Below are 24,593 nucleotides of genomic sequence, written 5' to 3' on the forward strand. Positions count from 1 at the left end.
TGAAAGAAAACCAGGGACGGAGGTTAGAGGGACGTTATGGAAACCGTACGACGTCTGTCTTCCATGGAGCTAAGGATGTAGAGGGAAAGGGAGTTACCCCCTATGCCCCTTCAGAGAAGAGGAATGCTAAGGGAAAGGCTTACTGCCCTTACTGTGACAATGAAGCCCATTACCTCAATCAGTGTTCAGCCATTCAGAAGCTGAACAAAGCCAAACAGTGTCAGATTCTCAGTGGAGCGATGTTTTTATGTCGACAACTGCCTCCAGAGCCTTCCAACCCCAGTGGAGGCCAGGGAGCTTGTGGACAGGCTAAGGGCCCTCCTAGCCTCTGGTGGATTCGAGCTGCGTCAGTGGGCCAGCAATGACCCCAATGTCATTGGTCACCTTCCAAAGGAGGCCCGCTCAGATAGCCTGGAGCTCTGGCTCACCCAAGAGAAAGCAGATGTCCCTGAATCAGCCCTTGGGCTCAGTTGGCACTTCCAGTCAGATACCCTGGGGTACAAACAGCGGCCAGTGGAGTGTGGAGTGCCAACCATGCGGAATGTGTACAAGGTGCTGGCAAGCCAGTACGACCCGCTCGGATACATCTTGCCTTATACAACCAGAGCCAAGGTTCTTGTCCAGCGTCTCTGGGACAAAAACAGAGAATGGGACGACCCCCTCCTCCCACAAGAGCTTCTAGATGCCTGGAATGAATGGGAAGGGGAACTACAGGTCCTACCATCCATCAGTTTGCCAAGGTGCTACACCCCCAAAGAAGTGGACAGTGCCAGCAGCATTCGTGACGTTCACATATTCTGTGACGCCTCCGAGAAGGCATACGGGGCTGTAGCATATTTACGAACAGAAGACAATCAGGGCAAGACCTACTTATCATTCCTCCTGGCAAGATCTAGAGTAGCACCCAAACGTCTCCTGTCTATGCCAAGGCTTGAGCTGTGTGCAGCGGTGGTAGGAGCACAGATCACCACTGTGATTCAACAGGAGTTCACCTTGAAGATCAGAGGGATCACTTTGTGGACCGATTCCACAACAGTGTTGATGTGGCTACAATCTGATTCCTGCCGTTTTAAAGTCTTCGTGGGGACAAGGGTGACTGAGATCCAGGAGCTCACCGACCGCCAGGCATGGCGCTACGTGGATTCAGCAAGCAACCCCGCAGACGATATTACAAGGGGAAAGACCCTGAAAGATCTTGCAGAGCCCAACAGGTGGAGTCAGGGCCCACCATTCCTCTTTCGAGCTCAGGACAAGTGGACAGGAAACCCTCCCCCTCTTGCCAAGGAGGAGGTATCAGAACTTCGGAAGACGACCTTCTGCGGAGTCGCATCAACAGTGATGGAGCCCCAAATTCAAGATGCAGACAAGTGTAACACATGGAAGGAGCTCGTAGAGATTACTGCAGAGGTGCTTCGCGGGGCGGCGGGTCAGCCCAGCAGTCCTACGGCCGCAGACTACCTGAAAGCGGAGACCCTCATCTTCCAGCGAGCCCAACAGGACAGCTTTCCAGATGAGTTGCGTCTCCTGAGAGCTGGTAGACCTGTTCTAGCTAATAGCCGCCTACTTACCTTGTCCCCAGAGTTTGATGAATCAGACGGAGTAATACGAGTTGGTGGAAGACTACGGAGATCTGAGGAGCTAGAGTATGCCACCCTGCATCCGATCGTTCTAGATCCCAGTCACCCTGCTGTCAAGCTCCTGATACAAGATTATGACAGCCGTTTGTGTCACCCTGGCCCTGAGCGGGTGTTTGCGGAAATACGGCGTACCTTGTGGATCCTCCGGGGACGTGAGGCTATCCGTCGACACCAACGCACCTGTACAGAGTGCCATCGGTGGAAGTCCAGACCTGTGGTCCCCAAGATGGCCGACCTACCAGCTGCTCGCCTTCGCCTCTTTAAGCCAGTTTTCCACTCCACGGGTATGGACTGTTTTGGGCCGTTCCAGGTGAAGGTGGGGCGTCGACTGGAAAAGAGATGGGGGATAATCTTTAAGTGTCTAACCACGCACGCAGTGCATGTAGACCTCCTCACAAACATTGATGCCGACTCCTTTCTAATGGCCCTGAGGAGGTTCATTGCCCGCCGAGGGACCCCAGCCGAGTTGTTCTCAGATCAAGGGACTAATTTCAGAGGAGGAGAGAAGGAGCTACGAGAGGCATTTACTGCACTGTCTCCAGAGCTAAAACAGAGCCTTGCCAAGGAGAAGATAGCCTTTCACTTCAACCCACCTGCGGCTCCTCACTTTGGAGGAGTCTGGGAGAGGGAGATCCGCTCAGTCAAACAGGCACTCTATACAACTGTTGGAGCTCAGGCACAAGCCGAAGAGGTTCTTAGGACGGTGTTAATCGAGGTGGAGGGCCTTTTGAACTCAAAGCCTTTGGGTTACGTATCATCCAGTGTTGCCGACCCTGACCCTGTGACCCCAAATCTTTTATTGATGGGGCGGCGAGATGGGTCTCTTCCTCAGGTAGTGTATCCGGCTACTGAACTCCTCAGCCGGCGCAGGTGGAGACACTCTCAGATCTTGACAGATCATTTCTGGTCAAGTTTCATCAGATACTATCTCCCTGGCATGCAAGCTCGCCAGAAGTGGCACGCCATCCAAGTCAACACCACAGAAGACAAGGTTGTTATGCTGGTAGACCCCCAGCTACCAAGGGCACTCTGGCCTATTGGACGGGTGATTAAGGTGCACACAAGTGCGGATGGTCATGTGAGGTCTGCTGATGTGAAAATAAAGGATAAGATCTACACCAGGCCTGTCGCCCGCATGGTCATCCTCCCAGCCATACCCGATGATGAAGATCAACTTGGGCCCCCTCAGGACGAGTAGCCTTTCGTAGGTACAAACAGCTACCGCTATTTGGGGGCGGCTGTACGAAAGGGTTGTTAATTGATGCTGATTAAGCGGGGCGAGTGACGGAGATGAGAAGTGGACACGCGCATCGGGAGCGAGCGCATGCGAGACAGCTGTGAGAGCAGAGTGGAGAGGCAGGGGTGGAGACGCGCATCGGGATCGAGCGCATGTGAGACAGCAGAGAGCGCTGAGTGGAGAGATAGAGAGCGAGTGCTGCCAGAGACTCACTTATTCCCCATGATTGTGTGCGTGCGTCCGTGAGACCTGTAAGTCATATTGTTTATATTGGCACCTAGCTTGTTCTTGCTAGCTAAAATGCACGTGATTGTTAATTGATTAGCTGGTGCTAGTTGTCCATGTGTATTTGTATTTGAGTTAATGAGTGCATTGGTTATGTTAAGTGATCACCCTGCTTATATTGTAAAGAGATGTGTATATATAGCATAGATTTAAGTACGTAAGAGTGCATGTATCTATATGTATGCATATGCCATGAGGGCTACATAATGTTTTTATTTCTTTGTTGACAGAACCACATACACACACAAGTTTGCCCATGTTCTGTACTGTTGCTCAACAACATTAAAGCAGTCAAACTAAAGGAGAGTTGTCAGGATCCGTGTTTTAATAGACACGCCTGGGCGAAGCTGGAAATCAGGATCAGCATAAAGAGTTTAATACAGTCCTTTATCGAAGCCCTCACTAACAGTAGTGGATTCTCACTCGGTTCCGTCCCAATCCCATGACAGAATAAAACAATGAATCTGCTCCGTTGGATGTGATGTGATATAGTATATCCAGTGTTGGGGAGTCGTGAACTACATGTAGGCTAGTTAAACTGACGAGACAACAGGCCCCTTTATTTCCTTATTTTTATTTATTTATTTTTACTTTCATTGTTTTACTTTGTTATTTATTAACAAATGTTATTCAGATATTTTTTATTTTATTTATGTATGAACTGTGAGGAAAGAAATTGCATTTATAGTTTAATTGCAATGAACTGGCAAAAGTGGCTTACCTTATCCTACATAATTTATTTAATGTGAAGTAGGCCTATACAGTATACAGTATGTGCTATGCATAGTATTGTGAATGTATAGATATGTCCTGTAGGGGGCTAATCCTGAAAGCACCTGCCCATGAGAGCATTTGAGAGCCTAGTGATCAAGTAAAATAGCTGTAGTGAAAAATGGGAGGGTAAGGCCAGATAACAGGTTCACAAAGGCTTTATGATATATTATGATTGTGCTTTATACAAGTAGGCAACATACTTTCATATTTTTATAGATAAATAAGTAGATATTCTCCAGTGTAATTCCTAGGCTTCACCGGAATCATTGAATGAAGCCACATTATATGGAAATTCAACTGACTGCAATAGAGTTTTCAGTTGTCAGTGCATTTTTTATCAGTGAAAAGTACAGTATACTGTATAAGTTACTGAATTCAGATTCTCATCATTATATTTAAGATGGGGCCCAACCATGAGACTCCAGACCTGAGAGTGAGGGAGAACATGCGGAGCATCACACAACACATCAGACAGGTAGCCTACATAACGAGGGTAATAAGCTGAGTGTTAGAGAGTTACTATAAAAGGGCCATGTTAAGAATGTCATGAGAAATCTATGAGAAATATAGATGCTGTGGACAATAGTATTCTTAATTTAGGGGTACATTATAAAACTGATGCAGAATTATATCAATTATTATGTGACAGGGGGGCTTGATGAGTGAGGAGGAAATTGTTGGCGTGGTGCCCTTTTTCCAGGTTGGGGCAATAGCCCCTCCACATGTCTACGCATGTCCTTGCACTTATTTATAATCATTAATGAAAATGGGGACATATTAACGCTTTTACATTACTTCCTTTAAAAACTTTGACTGAACAATTGAATTATTAGTAATTATTATTACTCTTTTTTTTATCTTGTGAATTTGACAGACATTTATGAGGTTTTGCTGAGTTAGTTTTGCTTAACAAAGAGTAACCGACTGTTTCAGTGTTTCTACTCACTGTGAGGAATATGCAAAAACAAATTATTGTCTGACACTTTGACATTGAACATGAATACAGGCAGCTAAACTGTATGTTGCAGCCACAAATAATAAACGTTTCATTTTGTTCATGTATTTTCTATGTATTTTCAGAGCTATAACTTGTGTTAGGCAACAAATTCACCCAAAAGTGACAATATCCAAAAATACAACTGAAACATTTTGGTGTTTAATAGAAATTTTTCCACCTTTCACAAAGTTTCAATGTTTTTTTTTCCTTTCAACTTTTCACCCCCTTCCTCCAAAGTCTCCACTGGCTCTCTGTCCCACAACAGATTCAATTCAAAATACTCCTCCTCACTCATCAAGTCCCCCCACACCTCGCCAACCTGCTCCTCCAACCCGTCCCTCACCCTCCACTCCTCAGACACAAACTTCCTCCCTCCACCTCACAGGACCAACCACCGGACCTGGGGTGACAGAGCCTTCTCAGTAGCTGCTCCTCCCTCTGGAACTCCCTCCCCAAACACATCAGAGACTGTACAGAGCTCACAACCTTCAAAACACTCACCAATGGTCACCTTTTTAAAACTGCTTTTAACGTATTACTTTTCTCTTGCTGTGTCTTTAGAGAGTTGTTTTAATTATTTTGCTTTTTAACCTGTAAATTGTCTTTGGTTACCCTGAAAAGCGCTTTATGAATAAATGTATTATTATCATTAATAAAAATATTATTATTACTTTTGAAATCGTTAAATGATCTGAAGTCACAGAATTCAATATTTAAGCTTCTAGAATTTAGTTGTATATTAGCATGAATGTTCATGAGTTGATGTGTCATATAGAAGTTAGGGTGACTTACCTTTTCCTCAGATCTTAGAGTACACCATGAAAGATGAACAGGGAAGTAAAGTTCCTTCAGAGTTGTGCTGCTTTTTAAAACATCCTGCAAATGTTGACTTGAAAATGAGGAAGTCACAGAAGTGAACATGGGTGTGACAACATTTTTTTCAATTTTTTTTTTTATCATAAATGTTTTTTTTAGTCCAACATGTGTTTTAATCCTAATTTTTACTTTACTGATCACAAAAAGCCTTTTGGTCCAAATATTCACCTAAAAGTGTTTGTAGCACCGACATGATGAGGAGAATTCCTGCAAATGAATTATACATGACAAAACTGTGTAATTAGCCTTTATTGTCAAAGTGATTTACACTGTTACTATAAAAACAATAACATTGTAATATTATTAATGAAAGACAACCGATTTACCTGCAGTGTTGCAATGCGGTTCTACTGGCTGCTTATTGAAGTGTCCTTGAGCAAAAACACTTAACCCCAAAATGCTCTTAATGTCTGTTCCATCGGCGTGAGAGTAAACGTGTGAATGTGTGGGGGAATGTGTCAGATGTTGCATTCACCATGGGGACATTATTTATGCAAAGTGAATGACTGAAACACAACTGTTAAAGTGTAACTCCAACAACTTCACACATCAAAGTTTACAGGATTTGGGGAAAAATACTGTACTGTACTGTACTGTACTGTACAGTATTGTACTGCTGTATGTGAAAAAAAGTAGTATAAAGTATTTTGTGGCTCCAGAGGAAGCTGCATGTAATCTGATGAGCATTCAGTGGCTAAATTGCACTGTGGGTAATGTAGGCAGCACAATTTAAAAAAAACAAGAATGTGTTAATACAGAAGGAGATATAGTCAGTTCTGCTGTTCACAATATTTCATTTCCAGTTAAGAAGATCAATAGAAAGACGTCTGTCTCCTCGTTCAAAATGTATTTTACTTCTCCAGACCAGCAGAGCTTCAAGACCAACAAAAGTGAAAACCTCACTACCTCAAACATTAAAATGGAGTGTTATCAAGAACACTACAACAAAGTTTAACATGACAACATTTTACATGACAGTTTTCATTTATTTACAATTCATTTGAATTACATTTTATTCTTGTAATGTATTGTTCCCAAAATTCACCAGAAAAAGAAACAAATGTTCATAAACAGTCATAACTAAGTGTGAATTTGAAGCATTTCAAGAGAGGAGAATAATAAAGTATGAAAAAAGCAATGAAATATTTCATTATATTATCTGATAATTATCAGGCTCATCATTGGGGGAAGCTGATGTGGTCATTTTGGAGTTTGGCCGATGACATCATACTCTGTAGACAGGTCTCTACGCTCCAGTGACATGTAGGTTCTGTCCTCTTCTTTTGGCTTCGCACTCTTTCTCGCTTTGCTTTAAGGGAACAAGAGAAACAAACATGCGTATACTCATTAATTTCTGTCATCTACAGACCATCCTTCTCCTAATCAGCAGAGCTTTAACAACATCTACATCATACCAAAAGTACACCACGTAGATTGTCAACGAGACGTTCACACAGAGAGATACAACAACAACCAAGGGAAGAAGTCCACTGTACGGTCCAAGATACTGTTCAGGACCTGTCAGAAGAGATAACACAACACTCATCAGATCACCGTTGAGGGTCACGTTTATTCAACAGTGGCTCAGTCAACCTGTATGCATAGCCTGTGATGATATATGCCAGTGTAAAAAAACACTTTTACTCACTTTTCACTTGAAGTAGTGTTAATTTGGTCCAGTTCATGTGACTGACATTATCTACCAGTAACTTGTGAATCCGGTTTACAAATACCTGCATATTGAGGTGTGTACTGCGTGCTCATAATATGTACTCATGCCTGTTTATTATGTGTACAGCAGCTGAGATTAATTAAAGGCCACAGATAAAATAAAAGTTTGGAAGGCAAAAAACTCCCTCTTGATAACACAGGGGTGCTACAAACCTTAACATAGTGACCTCGAATATCTAAATACAACAATTAATGACAATTAATTGATGACAGAGACAGAGACTGTACAGAGCTCACAACCTTCAAAACACTCAAAAAAACTCACCTTTTTAAAACTGCTATTAATGCATAACTTGTCTCTTTTGTGTTTTTAGTGTGTTGTTTTTATTATTCGGCCTTTTAACCTGTAAATTGTCTTTCTGTACCCTGAAATGCACTCTATAAATAAATGTGTTATTATTATAATGATGATGATGGTGATGATTATTATTATTATTATTATTATTATTATTATTATTATTTTTATTATTATTATTATCATTATTATTACTCTTGAAATTGTTCATTGACCTGAAGTCAGGTGATTCAATATTTAAGCTTCTAGAATTTAGTTGTATTATCAGCATGAATGTTCATGAGTTGATGTGTTGTATAGAAGTTAGGGTGACTTACCTTTTCTCCAGATCTTACAGTACACGATGAAAGATTAACAGAGAAGTGAAGTTACTTCAGTGTTGTGCTCAAGGGTGTAAGTTTGGTTATTCCCCCCCCCCCCCCCCCCCCCCCCGCTCATGCCATCTTTATTCCAAACAAAAAATTGCTAATTGACATCGTCAACAGCTCACCTGAAACTGTGTTCTGATTCATCATCAGCCTGCTCTACATGTGTAGCTTCATGCTGCCGTTTTTCCTGTGTGCAGTGATTCATAGTTACTAGCCAATTACTCACTAGTTTAACCCTTGTAATTGCTAACACTGGTTGAAAGACTAGAGGGGACACAGTTAGCATTACAGAACCCCCACAGTTAGCTACTAGCCTACGTTCACTACACTAACACTTTAATAACACTGTTCTTTTCCAAACTAATGTTAGGCTAGGAGCTTCCTTGTTGTGTCTGTTGCAGTGAGGGGGAGATTATTTCAAGCCATATATACAAAAGGTTGACAGAGAGATCTTTACCAAATAATCACAAATTCACAACAGAGACAAATATATTTGAAGTAAACACAGTAAAGGGAGGGAGAAGGTCAAACGAACTATGTACATTTTTACAAGATAAAGGAAGATCCTAATCTGGAGAAAGGGTGAGAGAGAAGATCAAACATGATCTAGACTCAGCAGTTTAAGGTTATCACCGGTAAAGTACCAGTGGAACCGCAAAAGACTAAGAAGTCAGAGAATCAGACAGACAGACAGATCAAAACAGAGTAAACGGCAGCTATCCGGTATCAAATCCACAGAGTGAGCGGTCGCAGCGTCCACTCCTGCTCCTGTTGCAAATATACAACTGGAGATTGATAGGAACTTTCCGCTGTTGATTTGAAAGAATACATAAATGCAACTCTAGATATAAAGAAGAATTTAGACTGTAACATTTGAAAAAATAAAAAACATTTCTTATTTTATTGTCTCTTAACATGCCAAATGTATGCAAAACAGAAGGGTATCTCTCAATTTACACATGCTAAACAATGGTATAATGTCAAAAATATGATACATCATGCACAAAAATATTAAATGACCCAAAAAACTGTCAAAATTCAAAAAACCCAAATGAACTAAATAAAAAACAAAGGAACATTATTCTGTTCAATCTAAATTAACGTTTCAAAGCAACAACAGCAACAAAATAACAAGAGAGCAAGACATTCTGGAAAAATAATTGGGCACAGCAATATAGTCATCTGTGATCTATTTGCGTATAACAGTCTTCCTTTTAAATTTAACCTGGGCATATTCACATTCCACTGCCTTATTCTCCGGTCTAGGTTCAAATTCATCATATAGATTTCCCATCTCAAGTGCATCACTGACTAAATTACTGCTCATTGCTCCCACTGCGCACCTCTCCTCCTCAAGATAGGAGCTACCAGGCTGACCCATGTCCACAGCGTCTTCTTCCTTCTTCTTCTTGCTCTTGGTTTTCCAATTCACAGAACAGTAAATCGCATCACTGCCCCCACCCTCCTTCTTCTCTGAGCTTTCAGTGGCTCCCTCTGCATCGTTTGGCCCAGTGCTGGGCAAGTTGGCGCTGTTTGGCTCAGAGATAACTGCAGGGTTGGCGACTTCTCCCTGCCTCACCTCTTTGGCGTTGGTATAAATGGCCTCTTCTTCTACATTGGGTACCTGCAATTAAAGAGAAAGTTAGTGGTGCAGGTAATCTGCTAATCAGGTTCGATTACCTACAGGAGAAAACTCGTACCTCATTTGCCTCTCCACTTGTGAGAGTTTGGCTCTTATGAACGATCTGGTGAGTCCTCTGAGCCCTGAAGAATACAGAAGAGGATTGTTGCAGTTTAACCTACAAGGATATGTGTGATTCATCTGTTGATTCAACAGGATGAAACTATTGATTATAGAAAAAGTCAACGAGGACGTCCACCTAATCATGATGTTGAAATAATATAAAAAATGATGGACATGTTATACATGAATATTAGCCAAGATAACACATCAGTTATGGCAGCGTAAATTTACTTGATACAAAGTTTACAAAATAGATTTTATATTCTGTGCATTATTGATTGAATGTTGTAAAATTATTGTTTATTTATATATTATTGTTTGCTATGCCATATGTTTCCCATGTGTTATCATTAATTATACCATGGTCTGGGGGAATACTCGATTCTGATTGGCTGCAGGGTGTCCATTAACCCCTGATATATGGACACCTACTAAGTAGTTCCAGTCAAATTGACTGTTCACCGCTGTAAATTAATGCGCTAGCTGGCGTATCAAATCTTAATCTTTTATTTCCAGCACTGAGTGCAGTCTGACTGTCAGTCCTTCAGTGTCTTATCCTCTGAACACCACAGGGTGGCGACTGTAACACACAAGCTGCAGAAAGTTCACTTCCCCTCTAAACTTACTGCTACGCGAATACGCTGTTCAGCTCTCTACTTCAGGCTGCGGCCACAGTAACGTTACACACGGCCGGTCATTTGTTCGTGAACATCTTGCTATTGATTTGGGGACAATGACATGACTGGTTAGTTAGCTAATCGTCTTAGCTAGCATACTGTCAAATTATATTTACTGTTTGTCAACCGTATGCAATGTTATTGACTTTGAATCTTGCTAGCATAGCGTTAGCTTTCTGGCTCATGGCTGAGCGGACTAGAATATCTCCCGTTGCCAAGTCGTATCTATGGTCCGTCCTATTTACTGGAGGAGTGAACAACGTCTCCGTTGCATAAGAATCTTATGGGAGATTAATGACTGTTCCAGGTATTAGTCAAACCCTCAGGCGTTACCAGGGAAACTAAGTTATGGCTTGTGAAAAACTTTATATTTTGATTGTAAAATGCATGAAAATGTAAATTAATTGTCCGAATTTCTTTTCTTTGGCAAGTGACCATGGTATAAGCGGGATAATGCCCTTCGAGGTGTCCATAAACAGAAGTTATAGGCCTCCGCGTCGTCCATGAACTTCTGTTTATGGACACCTCGTCGGGAATTATCCCTTACTTATATGTTCATGTAAACTTTACTGTTGCTGCTTTATAAACAATATTTAGTTATATTTACAATAATAATCAGTACTAATCCCACTCTGAATTTATTCTTTTAAAAACTATTATTATTAAGTAACCGAACTGATAAAAGTATGGGTAAGATAAAGACAGAATCTCCTGACAATACAATGCCTGTATCTTAAAGCTCTGAATGTATTTAAAATCACCATACGTGTATTTGCATCCCTGGCATGATGTCAGTATTTGCACTCAGAGATTAAATGAAAACAAAAAGGAAAGTGTCGAAGTAACATTTTTTGTCTCAAGGTGTTACCCTACCTGATGACCAACAGCAGACCACATATTACTAGAAATAGTACCACAAATGTAGTGATGAACACTGGCAACATCAAGAAGTCTGAAACATACAGGAAATAAAACAAGATTAAGGATAATGAAGTAACTCAATGACCCAATAACTAAATGAGTTGTTACTTCAGGTGAAATCAAACACACAAAAGGTCTTTTATCAGTATTTACTTATATATACCTGTTTTATTGTTTTATTATGTAGTTGAATTAATTCACACGTTAATCAATGGTCATTCTTATTAAATTTTGTCTTAGTCAAGTGATGTGCTAAACATGCACATAAGAGATGTTAGCAGGAAATGGGTGTTTTAACACCTCCAACAGTCAGCAGATATTTACACGAATACAAACACACACACACACACACACACACACACAGATCACGTTTTGATGCTTTTGAGGACATTACATAGACTGACATTCATTATCTGGAGCCCCTTACTGCTACTTGCCTAACCCCTTACCCCAACCATGACATAACCCCAATCTTAACCACTGACTTACAAATCACCCTCTTCCCAGTTTATGTTCTCCCTGAAAGCACACACAGGTTGTAAACACACACCCATACAAAAACACAAGTTTGAAATGCCACATGAAGGAAAACACTGCCTTTTCTAGTAGGGTGCTCACATTCTCTCTCTCTCTCTCTCTCTCTCTCTCTCTGTGCGTATGCGTGAGCGTGAGTGAGCCTGAGCGAGTGACCTGCGGAGCGAGTGAGTTTTTTTCTAACTTTCTCTTCTCGTAAATGTTGTAAATTGAGTGTATTGTTGTTGTTTTTGTATTGGTGTGTACATAGGGGTTTTTGGGTTTTTTGGAGAGGTTGTGAGAGTGTTTGCAGTCGGCCGGCGGCTGCCGGTCGGCTTGCTAAAACATCATGAACCTAAACAAACTGACAAGAAAACACGGCATTAAGATCGTGCCGGGTTTCTCTTGTTCAGTAGAGGACTGCAGTCTGGCTGTGGGACAGGTTGTGGGTCATAGCAGCATTAAGTCCGCCGCCCGTATGAATAATGCGGTAGTGATTTTTGTGGACAGCGTGGAGAAAGCTAACGCAGTGGTGGAGAACGGGATCGTTATAAACGAAACGTTCGTCTCTGTTTTGTCTCTGGCTACACCTGCAAAAAAGGTGACTCTGTCAAACGTTCCTCCGTTCATAGGAGATGAAATACTTACACGAGAGTTATCCAGACATGGGAAAATAGTGTCATCTATCAAAAAAGTTCCCTCAGGCTGTAAATCACCACTACTGAAGCATGTAGTATCACACAGGAGACATCTTCTTATGATACTAAACAACAAGAGTGAAGAGCTAAACTTAGCCTTTAAGCTCAGAGTGGACAATTTTGACTACATTATCTTTGCTACATCTGACACGATGAAATGTTTTGGGTGTGGTAAAGAAGGACATCTCATTAGAGCATGTCCAGAGAGAAACTCTACACCAGGGCAAAATGGAACTGAAAAGACAGCTGCTGGACACAACAAAAATCAGAGTAATGTCCAGCAAATGAGACAAAGCAGTCAGGTGATTGAGGGAGGACAGGAGGAGGCAGGTGGAGTGCAGCAGGACAGTCAGGTGAATGAGGGAGGACAGGAGGAGGCAGGTGGAGTGCAGCAGGACAGTCAGGTGGATGAGGGAGGACAGGAGGAGGCAGGTGGAGTGCAGCAGGACAGTCAGGTGAATGAGGGAGGACAGGAGGAGGCAGGTGGAGTGCAGCAGGACAGTCAGGTGAATGAGGGAGGACAGGAGGAGGCAGGTGGAGTGCAGCAGGACAGTCAGGTGAATGAGGGAGGACAGGAGGGGACAGGTGGAGTGCAGCAGGACAGTCAGGTGGATGAGGGAGGACAGGAGGAGGCAGGTGGAGTGCAGCAGGACAGTCAGGTGATTGAGGGAGGACAGGAGGAGGCAGGTGGAGTGCAGCAGGACAGTCAGGTGATTGAGGGAGGACAGGAGGAGGCAGGTGGAGTGCAGCAGGACAGTCAGGTGATTGAGGGAGGACAGGAGGAGGCAGGTGGAGTGCAGCAGGACAGTCAGGTGGATGAGGGAGGACAGGAGGAGACAGGTGGAGTGCAGCAGGACAGTCAGGTGGATGAGGGAGGACAGGAGGAGACAGGTGGAGTGCAGCAGGACAGTCAGGTGGATGAGGGAGAGGAGGAGACAGGTATTGGAAAAAAAATTGTAAAACAAATAGATATTTGTGTAAATGAAGTTGACATGGATGGTGATGACGAGGCCTTGAAAGTGCCTCATCTGAAAAGAAAAACCAGAAGCAACAGTAGAAAATCACGGGCCAAGAAAGGGACAGTGATGATGACCAGCAGGGAGGAGGACTCGTTTGCTGACAGTGGGAGTGAATCCTCTGACTCCAAAATGGCTGACAGTCAAAAGAGTAAAAGAGCTTACAGTGCAGGAAAAATCAAAGTGTTCTTACAAAGAACAAAAAACATGAAGGGAATGAACGTGGATGATTATTTCTCTGATAAAGAGCTGCTGTTTAAGTCTGTCCGACTACACTTGGTCAGTAAAGGGAGAGGAGATTTTACTGACCAAGAGGTGTTCAGACTGAGAAAAATTGTTCAGAAAATCAGAAAGGAACTAAACGACAATGAAGATGATGATGATGATGAATAGTTTTTCACATCCTGGTCACAGATCAGTGGTTTGTTTTCTCCTTATTTATCTTATTATGAGTCAGTTTAGTTTCAGCTCCCTGAATCTGAACGGGGCGAGAGATGCAGCGAAAAGAGCGCTGCTGTACGAGCTGATGAAAGCTAAAGGGACTGACGTGATGTTTGTTCAGGAGACTCACAGCGATTTTTTGAATGAACCTGAATGGAGAAGAGAATGGGGGGGGAGGGTGGTGCTGAGTCACAAGACCACAAGGAGTGGGGGGGTGGGCATTCTCTTCTCAAAGAATTTTTGCCCAGTTTCTTTTGAAGTAGAGCAGGTGGTGGAGGGCAGGCTGGTGGTGGTGAGGGCAGGTTTTGAACATTTTAATATTGTTTTTATGAACGTGTATGCTCCTGTCAAAGGACCTGACAGAGTGCAGTTTTTACAAGTTCTTAGTACTGTTTTAAACAAAGTTAATGTTGAGGATTTTTTGTTTTTAGGGGGTGATTTTAAATGCACCGAAAATGATTTTATTGACCGGAATCATATAGAACCTCACAGTCCATCACAGCACACACTAAAGCTCCTTTTACAGGAACATGCTTTAGTAGATGTGTGGAGAAGAATGAATGGGGATGAGAGGCAATACTCTTGGGCACATTTTAGAGAAAACCTAACTTCTCTGGCTCGGTTAGACCGCTTTTATTGTTTTAAACATCATTTTAGCATCTTTAAGAAGTGTAAAATGCTGCCTGTTGGTTTTACTGATCATTCCCTGGTTCTTTGTGATGTTTTAATCAACAACCTAAAATCCAAAAGTGCATACTGGCATTTTAACACAGCTTTGTTGTGTGATGCTAATTTCACAGGCGTTTTTAGGTTTTTTTGGGCAGGTTTTAAAAAAAGGAAAGAGGATTTTAACTCCTTGAGACAGTGGTGGGACTGCGGAAAGGTGGAATTGAAGCAGCTCTGTCAGCAGTACACTCTCAACGTCACTCAGGACATTACCAGGTCTATGAACGATCTGGAGACTGAAATTGTGGAACTGCAGAGTTTAGCAGAGTCCACTGGAAATCGAGGTCATATTGAAGATCTCAAGTCTAAAAAATCTGCACTTGCAGACCTACTAGGCACCAAGGCTCAGGGAGCGCTGGTCCGGTCTCGTTTCCAGAGTGCAGCACTGATGGACTCACCGTCCAAGTTTTTCTTTGGTCTTGAAAAAAAGAATGGGCAGAGCAGGTTCATTCATGCTCTGCTATCTGCCACAGGACAGGAACTCAAGGACATTAAAGACATACGGAGACGAGCAGTGTGTTTTTATTCTGAACTCTACAGCAGTGAATATAAAGAAGATGATGAACTGTTTGAATCCTTCTGCAAAGAACTGCCAAAAGTGCCAGAAGACATCAATGCCATGATGGAGGAACCACTAGCTCCACAGGAATTCATCACGGCTCTACAGAGCATGGAGGGGGGAAAAGCCCCCGGTATTGATGGAATTCCAGTGGAGTTCTACAAGGAGTTCTGGAAAGAAATGGGTGAAGATTTTTTGGCAGTTTTTAATGAAAGCTTTAAAGACATGTTGCTCCCGCTAAGTTGCAGGAGAGCAGTTTTAACTCTTTTACCAAAAAAAGGAGATCTGCAGGAGATCAAGAACTGGCGCCCTGTGTCTCTGCTCTGTTCCGACTATAAAATCCTGTCCAAAGTGTTAGCAAACAGACTGAAGGAGGTGATGGAACACACAATTCATGAAGACCAGACCTACTGTGTGCCTGGTAGGTCTATTTTGGACAATGTGTCCTTAATTCGAGATATTTTGGAAATCTCTAGTTCTTTGGGAATTAAAACGATTTTTAATTCCCAAAAGATTTTGGTGTCATTTCAGCTGCAAAAGTAAACTGGACAATGAGTGAAGCACTGGCAGCTGGGAGTTGGGGGAGGAGTATGCCCAGTCTACCAGGGGGCTTAAAATGGAGAAAGGATGGTTTCAAATATCTAGGTGTGTATGTTGGCAATGAAACCATAGTCCAGAAAAACTGGGAGGGGGTAGAGGAAAAAATTAAAAAAAGGCTTGCGAAATGGAAATGGCTAAAGCCACAACTGTCCTTCAGAGGCAGAGTACTTGTCATAAATAACTTGGTGGCTTCTGCTCTTTGGCATCGACTGGCCTGCATGGTTCCACCTAAAGGCCTAACACAAAGATTACAGGCCATACTAGTAGACTTTTTCTGGGATCGGTTACATTGGGTGCCCCAGAGTGTGTTGTTTTTATCGAAAGAAGAAGGGGGGCACGGTCTGATTCACATAGAGAGCAGAGTAGCAACTTTCAGGCTGCAGTTTGTTCAGAAGTTTCTTTTAGGTCCAAAAGATGTCGTTTGGAGAGACGTGACGAGCTGCATCTTAAGGAGGACAAATAATCTGGGTTTAGATGCAGCACTGTTCTTAATGGATTTTAAGTTTTTCAATCTGTGTGGATTACCCCCTTTTTATCAAAACCTTTTTAAGGCATGGAACTGTTTCAAATGGAAGAGACTAGAACCTGCAAGCTCTCTGCACTGGCTGCTGGAAGAGCCTCTGATTTATGGTGCCAGAATGGATATTGAGGACAGCACAACACCAGGTCTCACCAACATGCTGCGCATCAGTGGAGCGGTCACTCTGAAGAGCATAGTGGATGTAGCTGGTCCTGGACTAGTTGACGCACCGGCAGTGGCCGCTGCTATTGGGTTGAAGTCTATTCGACAGGCCAGTAACATTTTAAAAAAGTGGACTGAAAGACTAACAGAAGAAGAGGTCGAGATGCTACAGGAGTACTGTAAAGGATTAGACACACCTGACGACAGTGACCCATTTCCAGAGCTGGGTTTTGTCCCAAATCTGGACGGTTTCTCAGGACAATTTTTAACATTGATGGACTCTAAATATTTGGACTTGTACACGGTGAAAAACAAAGATGTGTATGATTATTTTGTTAAAGCCTTAAACAAAAATAAGTTAAATGGCAGAGTGGACACAATGTGGAGGCAGAAACTGAATGTAGACGGTGGAGTGAAACCTGTGTGGAGGGTTTTATACAAACCTCCTCTAAAGAAAAGAACGGGTGATCTGCAATGGAGGATTCTGCACGGAGCCATTGCAGTGAATGCTTTTATTTCCTTGATCAACCCCACTGTTTCAAGTAATTGTCCTTTTTGTGAGGATGTAGAGACGGTGTTCCATTGTTTTTATGAGTGCAAAAGGCTCTGTAACCTTTTTAATGCCCTGGAGAATGTTTTTAGATGGTTCGGTGAAGAGTGGTCTAAGACCACTTTTATTTTAGGAGTCGTTTACAAAAAGGCTAACGCCTCAAAGTGGCAGTTGCTGAACCTGATGGTTGGAGAAGCTAAGTTGTCCATCTACTGCAGCAGAAGGAATAGAGTGGAGGATAAGACAGGACAAGAAGCACTTCCTATTTTTATTTCTTTAGTGAAGGCTAGAGTCTGGGTTGATTTTAGGTTTTTTAAAGAGACGTGCAACTTGAATGATTTTATAACAAAATGGTGCTATGATAATGTGATCTGCACTGTGATAGATAATGTGTTGATCTTTAACAATCTCTTCAGGTAAACTTTGGAAGAGTTTGTGGTATGAGTTGTTTAACGCATCTGACTAGTCAGTGAGACACATTTTTGAACTTGTGCATTTTCTGTAAATAAATGTTTTTCTAAAAAATCAAAAATCTCTCTCTTTCTTTCTCTCTCTCTCTCTGCCCCTCTCCTAGCTACTAGCTCACTATGTTCCCCAATCACATACCTGCTTGAATATAAAACTAAGGAAATTCTGCAGTGTGCATTTAGTCATTAGCTTCATAAATTAATGAATGAGTTGAATTTATGTAAATAAAAGCAGAATTTAAAGAAACTGTCAGATAACCAAGTACATACACAATTAATACATTTAAAACTGACCTTGATGAGTCTTCAGGTTGTAGACAAAAAATCTCTGAGTAGTTGATCCCAGGGAGTTGGAGCTGTTGCAGAGCAAAGTGGAAAGATCCCTCTGTTGTGGTTGACTCACAGTGATGCTGCTGCTCAGACCTGAGGCATTTAGAGGCTCACTGCTGATTGCAAACCTGTCAGAGTGATTGACAGGTAACCCATCCAAATACCACTGTAGAGCAGGAGGAGGATTCCCCACAGTCTCACAGGAACAGTTGAGCTGGTCTGCAGTTTGAATGCAGTCATATGAGGACAGGATCTGTGGAGCAACTGTGATGAACACAGAGAAGACAGACATGAGTCAGCTAAAGTCATGTTTCATCAAGTTTGCAAAAAAAAAAAGTTTTGAGATGTACGGATACAACAAGGTAATTGTTGTAACGTTGCGAGTGAAGAAAACTATTTGATACACATTGGGGGCTTTATTATGCTCATTCAGTGATCTGTGTAAATGTACATTTGTAAATAAATAAATAAATAGTTTGCAGCCATGTTAACCAAACGTTATGTTACTTTAGCAATGGGTCAAATTGTAACATGTTTATAGTTTATAGGCTCAAAGGTTTGAGATCACTGGTCAAGTTACTTTGTTTTTTTCCATTACAAATGATGATATCAGCTTTACAATTTGAGTAAAGGGAGCAAGGTTGATCTCTTTGGGTCCCTCGATCGTGCCTTGGATACAACCGATCGAGTTTCTGTAAAGTGTTTCTGCCCCTTTAGAAATCTTGAGTCTGTTCATGATTTGATGCTGAAAAAGCCCCTCTGTGTTTGGAACAACAATTTTACTTCTGACTGTTTCACTTACTTTCTAAATCTTCAAACTTTCTGATTATTTACAGGTACATTGTTTCAATGTGGTTTTGTTATATATTGACGTTGGTCAAAATTTGGCTATGTCATTAATTTCTTTTTTTCTTTTTTTAGGTGCTGTACAAGTGACTAATGTGAACATACATATATAACATGGCACAAGATGAGACAAAGGAACTGATATCAAAGAAACAGAAACAAACAAAAATAGATTATAATAATAATACCAAAAAAAAAAATTAATGTAATATCATTAATGTTTATCACTTAGAAACTGATCAAAGCATCGACAGGGAATTAGTTAAAGTTTGTGACCAGGAGTTGATGGACAAAGGGAGAAAGATCCAGGTAGCAGTTCACATCAGACACCAAAGACCACTTGTGATACTCACAGTGAACATCTATTTGACTAATGTTGGACCGTCTAGATCAATAGCATTTCCTGCCTCGCAGAAAAAAGGACCGCTGTCCCTGGAAGCATTAATGTTTAAAACATGTCCAGTCCCCATGACAGTCTCCTGACTTCTGTCAGCTCTGTACCAGGTGTAGTTCTTTACTGCTGGGTTGGCAGTACTACTGCATGTCAGAGTAAATCTGCTGTTCTCTGGTACTGGACCAGAGGGACGGACTGACACTGTGGTGTTTTTTGGTGGATCTGAATAATGTCAAATTATTTGTATTATTTATAGGTGTAATGTTATCACATATTTGTAATAAAAAATAAAAAAAAAGATTATGCCCCATTTTCTTTTGCTGAAGTCTGATTGCTGACCCCATGTTGTTTTTGTCTTTGTTTTGTAGATTTGTTTCGACTTGAACTGATCATCATGAAGTAAATGTTAATTGCAGTTATTCTTTGAGAAAATTACTTAAGCAATATTACTCGAGAGGGTTCAGGACCGAGGTGCCGAGGTCCGCAAGCAGCACTGAAGTGCTCAAATGACGTTAAAGCACACAGCATCCTGCTGGGCAATAGTAGCCTTCTGCAGGTGAAATTGTCCTCCTCATCTCTGCTGTCACTCACAGTGACGTACATTTGTTTCTCCATCGCCCTGATTATTTGCGGGACACTCTCTCTTCGCGTGCCCGTTTGCTGATAATTAATACCCGCATGTTTATCTCAGGCTCCTCGGTAGCCTTCTTCCTCCCTCCAGCAGGCAGCCTGGCCCTGTTGCTGTCCTCCTCGGACAGCTCCGTTTTATTTTATCGTCAGTCTCTCACTCTCTTGGGGTCGACAGAGAAACGTCTAGCGGCTGCTTCCCCCGACTTTTCCTCTGCATATTTTACGGCAGAAAGTTTGAATTTCAAGCCGTACTTTTTATTTTTTTTTGCTCTAGCTCTGACAGTTACTATGTTGCCATGGAGATGGATACACTATTGCCACAGACTTAGCGGAGTAATATTTTGAGTAATGAGTCAGGCGTGCTGTCATGCTGATTTGAGCACGGTCTAAATGTCTTTTTGACCAATCAGATTGATTGGTCGGAACTACTTGTTGTATAATTTTGATTAATCACTTGACAATTTGTTGACAATTATTTTCTTCTATATTATGTCTTTTTCTGTTGATGGATTACAAAAGATGCTTGGGTTTAATCAGCCACTGATTGTTGCCATCAGTCACAAAGGACTTGCTGGTAGGACCTAATGAACCTATTAAAAACCTGTTGAACCAAGAGGGAACTGTAAATCCAAATTGAAGTCAGCAGGAGGAGAGCTGGTTAGCTGTTAGCTGTTAGCAGCCAGTGAGCAGTAGAGTCCTGCTGTGTTTGGTTCAGAGAGCCAACAGCTAACGGAGATAACAGAGCTAACAGCTAACAGAGCCAACAGCTAACGGAGCTAATAGCTAACAGAGCCAACAGCTAACGGAGCTAACAGCTAACAGCAGAATGAAAGACTTAAGTCGAGCTGAAAGTTTCTATTTAAAGAACATCAAGTGTTAAACAGTGAAGTGCAGTTTAGTGACAACACAACATGTTTACAGTAACAGTATTTCAGCTGAGTACAGTTGGAGGTAGAAGTACTTTGAGTTTAGAGTTACAGATACTTAACATCATTTTACCAAACTGTGTTCAGACATGTAACCAGATACCAGCAGTGACCAGGTGGTGGAGTCATGGCTTCATGGTACAAAGACTGAAACAACTCAGACTGACACACAGAATGTTTGCCTAAAACTTTGTTACAAAATTCTTTTACCTGTTTATTTTTTGTTAATTCTGTTTTCACATTTCACAGATAAGTTTCTATTTTGCGTTCAATAATTCATAAACTTGTTTTTTTTATCAAGGAAAATAAATATAGCCTACATATTTTCTAACCATTTTAGTGTTTTTTTCCTCATGCTGCTTAAAATTGACAACTAGAGGTGACAATAAAGTAAAGAAGCATCTTCTTGATTTGATGATCTGCATCTGCCAATACTGCTTCCATCAATTAATGATTGATGATCAGCCACAAAAGTCATGATGGGGGCACCCTCATCGACGAATGTAATAATGGAATGTTTAATTAACTGTCTATAACCTCATTCAAACTAAGTGAAAATAAATAAATAAAAACTGACAAGGGATCAAATATAATGTGTAAAATTATGATGAATTTCAGCAGAAGACAAATTAACTCACATGAAACATCAGCTGTCAAACTTGTGCTATTTGATTGAGAGCTGCCATCTTGTTTCTTGTAGACTGCAGTACAGGAGATTTCCTTTCCATGATGAAGGCGAGAAGCAGTGAAGGTCAGAACAGAGGTCTGGACTTTAGTTCTGTCCAGATTCTCCTGCAGTGACTCCTGAATGTGACCCAGGCTGGAGCTCCATGTCAGAGCTGGAGGATGAGACAGACAGGGAGCTGGAGCAGAGCACTTCAAACTCACTGAGGTTCCCTCCTCCACCTTCAGTGTGGACGGAGTCAGAGTCGGTGTGGGTGGAACATCTGGTGGGAAAGTACATTTGGACCAATCAATAAATAAACAGTCATCATAACTTTACATCTTTATTTTATTTGTAGAATGCAGTAAATGCAACACAAGGTCACAGCAGTTCTAGAAAGGATCTTATGACTGAAGTGTTGGTAGATGGACTGTAAAACCTACCTGTGACTGAAATGTGCAACTTCTGGTCAACAAAACTATGTCTGAAGTTTTTACATTCCACTCTTAAGAAATATTCTTTGCTGTGCTCAGGTCTCATGTTGTTCAGGGTTGTGCTGCAGTTTTTTTTTGTTAAGTCTCCTTTCAGTTCTCCTTGTATTGTACTTGATTGTGGATTACTGCTGTTAAACACAACAGTCTTTTCATCAGATGTCCACAGTGCTCTACATGTTCATCAATGTTTGAGTTAAATCTGGTCTCTACATGAAAGGAGCAGGGGATGGTCACACAGGATCCACTCAGAACCTCTATAGTCTTCGGTATAATGGTCTTGAACTCTCCACACAGGGCAGCTGGAACACAAGACACAAGTCTTTGAATATGTTCAAGTGAATCCTGCTTTACGGTAAAAGAAGGACAATTTTACCATTTGGTTGCTTCTGTTTAAATTTCAGCACTGTATCTTTAAACATGAAATAATCCAAAATCAATATTTTTTTATTTTCACATTGTTTTTTCTAAAAGTTTGGATATAACAATCCAAATTCTCAGAGAAATGCGGCAGAAGACTTTTTTAGTTCACTCCATCCTTTATTTGCTGCAGCATGTATTACAGATCATTAACTCTGGGCTGAATGTCTGATTAACGTGACATATTTATAGTTTTTATAATAAAATGTGAATGAACTTCAACTCACTTTGCAGCAGACAGCCAATGAGAAGGACAGTCAGAGCTGCAGCCATCTCTGTGTGTCAGGAGAGGCAGAAACTCTGGAGAACACACATGGAACAATTCACATCTTCAGTACATTTCATCTTTCATCGACTCAGATTTTTAGAGTTGGATTTGTTGAATACAATATGATTGATTGTGCAGATTGAGAAATGTTTTGTAAACCTATATTCCTTTTTTTTTATCAATGTCAGTGTAGAAAAGGCTCCAAAGAAGACTGTAGAGGATTCTGAGACTCTGAAAGTCAACTGAATCCCAAGATAATTAAATTATTATAAATATTTAACACACTTTATGGACATATTACAGCTTTTACATCACTTCCTTTAAAAGCTTTGACTGAACAATTAACTTAATAACTGCTCTTTTCTTAAATCTTACAAATTGGCCAGATTTTTATGATGTTTTGTTGAGTCACTTTTACTTAACAAACAGTAACCGACTGCTTCAATGTTTCTACTCACTGTAAAAAATGTGAAAAAACTAAAATTATTTTATGACACTTTGAACACAGGAGAGCTAAACTGTATGTTGCAGGCAAAAGCGATGAATATATTGCATATTTTCTTTATGTATTTTCAATTTTTTTTACAAAGCTATAATTTGTATAAGGCAACAAATACACCCCAAAAGTGACAATGTCCAAAAATACAACTGAAACATTTTGGTGTTTGATAGAAATTTTCCACCTTTCACAAAGTTTCAGTGTTTTTTATCCTCTCTACTTTTCACCCCCTTCCTCCAAATCTCCACTGGCTCTCTGTCCCACAACAGATCCAATTCAAAATACTCCTCCTCACTCATCAACCCCCCCACACCTCACCAACCTGCTCCACCACCACAACTCGTCCCGTACCCTCCACTCCTCCGACACGAACTTCCTCCCTCCACCTCACAGGACCAACCACCAGACCTGGGGTGACAGAGCCTTCTCAGTAGCTGTTCCTCCTTCTGGAACTCCCTCCCCAAACACATCAGAGACTGTAACTTGTCTCTTTTTGTGTTTTTAGTGTGTTGTTTTTATCATTCTACTTTTAAACCTGTAAAGTGTCTATGTGTACCCTGAGAGGCGCTTTATAAATAAATGTGTTATTATTATTATTATTATTATTATTATTATTATTATTATTATCATTATTACTTTTGAAATTGTTCATTGACCTGAAGTCAGGTGATTCACTATTTAAGCTTCTAGAATTTAGTTGTTTATTATCAGCATGAATGTTCATGAGTTGATGTGTCGTATAGAAGTTAGGGTGACTTACCTTTTCTTCAGATCTTACAGTACACGATGAAAGATGAACAGAGAAGTGAAGTTCCTTCAGAGTTGTGCGGCTTTTTCAAGCATCCTGCAAACGTTGACTTGAAAATGAGGAAGTCACAGAAGTGAACATGGGTGTGACAACAAACATTTTAAATGTTTTTTTTAGTTCAACGTGTGTCTTGACCCTAGTTTTCACTTTACTGATCACAAAAAAGCCTTTTCATCCAAATATTCACCTAAAAGTGTTTGTAGCAGTGACCTGATGAGTGGAATTCCTGCAAATCAACTATACATGACAAAACTGTGTAATTAGCCTTTATTGTCAAAGTGATTTACACTGTTGATATAAAAACAATAACATTGTCACATTATAACTGAGAGACAACCAATTTGCCTGCAGTGTTGCAATGTGGTTCTACTGGCTGCTTATTGAAGTGTCCTTGAGCAAAACACTTAACCCCAAAATGCTCTTAATGTCTGTTCCATCTGCGTTTTGAGAGTAAATGTGTGAATGTGTGGGTGAATGTGGCAGATGGTGCATTCACCATGAGGACATTATTTATGCAAAGTGA

The 24,593-nt window shown here is 41.1% G+C and overlaps 1 protein-coding gene and 1 long non-coding RNA gene across 2 annotated transcripts; one reads left to right on the forward strand and one right to left on the reverse strand.

Moving 5' to 3' along the window:
* Positions 1-9,072: 9,072 nt before the first annotated feature.
* LOC115566906 (cell adhesion molecule 4-like) lies at positions 9,073-23,690 on the reverse strand. The gene is made up of 8 exons (XM_030392970.1): positions 23,585-23,690; positions 22,723-22,795; positions 22,028-22,377; positions 21,559-21,867; positions 18,089-18,388; positions 11,495-11,573; positions 9,901-9,964; positions 9,073-9,824 (listed from the first exon to the last, which is right to left on the reverse strand). The coding sequence occupies exons 3-8, from the start codon at positions 22,122-22,124 to the stop codon at positions 9,390-9,392; spliced, it is 1,284 nt and encodes a 427-aa protein (XP_030248830.1). The 5' UTR covers positions 22,125-22,377; positions 22,723-22,795; positions 23,585-23,690; the 3' UTR covers positions 9,073-9,389.
* LOC115566917 (uncharacterized) lies at positions 20,353-21,915 on the forward strand. The gene is made up of 2 exons (XR_003981092.1): positions 20,353-20,568; positions 21,621-21,915. It is a non-coding gene; the product is annotated as an uncharacterized LOC115566917 (long non-coding RNA).
* Positions 23,691-24,593: the final 903 nt, after the last annotated feature.

The sequence above is a fragment of the Sparus aurata genome, chromosome 17 (genome assembly GCF_900880675.1).
Source record: "Sparus aurata chromosome 17, fSpaAur1.1, whole genome shotgun sequence".
Lineage (NCBI taxonomy): Eukaryota > Metazoa > Chordata > Actinopteri > Spariformes > Sparidae > Sparus > Sparus aurata.

Excerpts from the sequence above, each read along its gene's own strand:
- LOC115566906 (XM_030392970.1), bottom strand. The coding sequence starts at position 22,124 with ATGAGACCTGAGCACAGCAAAGAATATTTCTTAAGAGTGGAATGTAAA. Across the intron at positions 21,868-22,027 it reads GTTGCACATTTCAGTCACAG|ATGTTCCACCCACACCGACT; the intron begins GTAGGTTTTACA and ends CTTTCCCACCAG. Across the intron at positions 9,965-11,494 it reads GGTCTGCTGTTGGTCATCAG|GGCTCAGAGGACTCACCAGA; the intron begins GTAGGGTAACAC and ends TGTATTCTTCAG.